This window comes from Alexandromys fortis, unplaced genomic scaffold (genome assembly GCF_014885135.2).
Source record: "Alexandromys fortis isolate MF-2015 unplaced genomic scaffold, M_Fortis_MF-2015_v1.1 scaffold_77, whole genome shotgun sequence".
NCBI classification, from domain to species: domain Eukaryota; kingdom Metazoa; phylum Chordata; class Mammalia; order Rodentia; family Cricetidae; genus Alexandromys; species Alexandromys fortis.
In genome coordinates this window covers 124,078-127,218 of record NW_026067967.1, presented here as the reverse complement: position 1 = coordinate 127,218, position 3,141 = coordinate 124,078, and the positions used below count along the sequence as shown (strand labels likewise).

The window sequence follows — 3,141 nt, the reverse complement described above, 5'->3', positions numbered from 1 at the left end:
ACTTAGGGTTTAGCATCATACAATTCAATTAGAAAGTCTGGCACATAAATGTGTATTAACAACTAAACATGATGAGAAAAATATACAAAAGTCAAAGCAACAAATAGATGATTATTTGACTTTTCACACATAAACAAAAGCTTTAGGAAACTGAAATAAAGAACATTAAAACAATGCTAGTAATCTTTCAATATTTTATGTTATTATCTGTTGCTGTTTTTCTTTTTTAGATAAACCTGTACTTTGAGACCATGATCAATTCCACCCTGGTGACCGAGTTCCTCCTGGAGGTTTTTGCAGAGACTTGGGAGCTAAGGCTCCTACTCAGTGTTCTGTTCCTGCTGGTGTACCTGGGCAGCCTGTTAGGGAACCTGATCATCATCATTGTTACCACAGTTGACCAGACCCTGAACACACCCATGTACTACTTTCTAAGGAATTTGTCCATCTTAGACGTGTGCTATGTTTCTGTCACTATCCCCAATGCCTGTGTCAACTCTCTCACTGGCCACAGAAATATCTCTGTGCTTGGCTGTGCAGCACAGGTCTTTTTGGTCTTCTTTTGCGCATGTGTAGAGGTTCTCTTTCTCACTGTCATGGCTCAGGACCGCTATGTGGCCATCTGTAAGCCTCTCCTCTATCCCGTGATCATGAACCACCAATTCTGTGTTCAGATGACACTGGCTTCCCTATTTATCTGTCTTATCCTTGCGAGTGTACACACTATCGAAACATTCCAGCTCTCCTTCTGTCACTCCAATGTTGTCTCTCAGATCTTCTGTGACATCCCCTCTTTGTTGAGGATTTCTTGCTCAGATGACTTTATAAACAAACTCTTGATGCTTCTGACTGCCATCGGGTTCAGCGGTAGCTGTTTTACATCCATTGCCATATCGTATATTCACATATTGTCGACTGTGTTGAGGGTTCCTGTCAAAGGAGAGCGAGGGAAGGCCTTTTCCACCTGTATCCCTCACATTATTGTGGTGTCTATGTTTTTTGGTTCTGGTGCCTATGTGTATCTAAGATTTCCAGTATCCTCACAAGCAGTTCATGAGATTGCTTTTTCTGTATTTTATACTGTTTTCCCACCATTCTTAAATCCTATCATCTATAGTCTTAGAAACAAACAGATAAAAGAGGCTGTGAAGAAAGTAATGTTAAAATTTGTTTTTCCTTAGGAGAAGATAAAACATACTTCTATTGATCATGGTTTTCAAGAGGAAGAGAACTGACTAAACACACACACACACACATGCACATATAAATAGAAAAGCACACACCACAAAGCATTTCCCTTTCATTGAAGAAATACTTTTTACATATTTTATACAGAATACTTAACCCACTTTCTATGCTTCCTAAGCCCTCCTCACCTGTCCTCCCATTCAGAGCCATCCTTTTTTTCTCATTAGAAAACAAATAGACTAGTAAGGGTTAATAATATAATAAAATAATATAAGATAAGCTAAAACAAAAAACTATTTATTTGTGCATCAAAATAGCACAAAATAAAAAAGTGGAAAAGAGCCCATGAAAAGGTCGAAAATAACAGACATAGATGCAGAGTCACAAGCACTCAAACACTGAAGAAACCCATAAAAACCACTAAATTGGAAGCAGGAATATATATGCAAAGGATCTGATGTTTGTGATGATGTCTGTGGCCCATTTTATCAGAGGGGCTTGTAGAACTCAAGCTGTGCAGAGCCAGCCCAGCCCTTTGCAAGCCCTAGAACACCAGGCCATGGCCCTGTCTGGACAATTCAACAGGAGAACTTACCCTCCGACTCAGGGGAGGGTTTGATGCTCCAACTAAGGAAAGATGGTGCTACCCTAACCACAGACATTCACCTCACCTGGACGGCACACGAGAGTTTATCCTGTGGTCAGGGATGCAGGTGAGCCAAATCTGAGGGTGTGAGAGCAGTAGAGCTGACCCTACCTCCCTAAGAGGAACTGGGGAAAAGGTTAACCTACCTTGCTGGGACAAAACAACAGAGCTGGCCCTGGAAATATACCGTGGTGCCGTGAATCTGAGAACCTGAGAGCAGGAGAACAGGCACCTATCCTTGCTATAGGTTGAATCGGGTGAGCTAGAATGACTGAACTGGAGAATGTTCCTGGGTAGTGACAGGAGGGAAAGCTGGCAAAGTGACCAACCTAACATCCATTCAGGCACAGAACCAAGGCTATGAGTTGGCACACCCCAACATCATGCAAGCCTATGAACTCCGGGAACATCTGAAGGGTCAAAACAGCAGGATCTCCATAATTTAGGAAAACTGGATATCCAAGAGGAGCCTTGGTGAGAATCCACTCTCAGTGGTGTAGCAGAAACCATTGGCAGTTTCCCAAGGGACTAACTGGGGACATCGCCTTGGGCTCCTGGGAGCCACTCTAGGTTCAAGTCTCTTGCCAACACTAAGGTGGCTCTTTTAACTAAGATATGTGCTTCCCTGCTCCCCTATCCGACCTTCCTTTATCCCAATCTTCCTGTTTCCCCAAGTTCCCCCAATCCTCCCCTTCTTACTTTTCTCTCCCTGTCCCCCCTTATCCCCAACCCACCCCACCCCCAAGATCCCAATTTTGTCCCCGGCAATTTTATCTACTTCCCTTAGCCAAGAGGATAACTATATGTTTTTTCTTGGGTTCACCTTCTTCTTTAGCTTCGTTAGGTTCACCAGGTATACACTCCGTGACCTTTATTTATGGCTAGAAACCAATTATGAGTGAATACATCCCATGTTCATCTTTTTGGGTCTGGGTTACCTCGCTCAGGATAGTGTTTTCTATTTCCATCCATTTGCAAGACCAATGACTCAAGGTAATGAACACTTGCAAGTCAAGATGGATGAAAGGGTAAAATGGGTGACTTAAGGGGCCACACTACAGTCTTTATGACAAGAGTCCTTTTTTCTTTTTTGTCTTGTTTCTCTGTTTTTTTCATGTGGGATTTCGCAAAATGCATGATGTGAAATCCACAAAGAATTAAACTTACTAAAAAGAAAAGTAATTTATAAGTTTTCACTATTGCCTCAGTCTATGCAAGAGAACTTTTATAGTTTTAATGTTTATCTGTTTTATTTATGAATGGAAATACACATAAGATTTCTTCTTATGTAGCTTATTACTCTCTCA

The 3,141-nt window shown here is 41.6% G+C and overlaps 1 protein-coding gene across 1 annotated transcript; it reads left to right on the top strand.

Moving 5' to 3' along the window:
- The first annotated feature begins 251 nt into the window (after positions 1-251).
- LOC126509001 (olfactory receptor 14C36-like) lies at positions 252-1,181 on the top strand. The gene has a single exon (XM_050154575.1). It carries the CDS (start codon positions 252-254, stop codon positions 1,179-1,181), a length of 930 nt encoding a protein of 309 aa, XP_050010532.1.
- Positions 1,182-3,141: the final 1,960 nt, after the last annotated feature.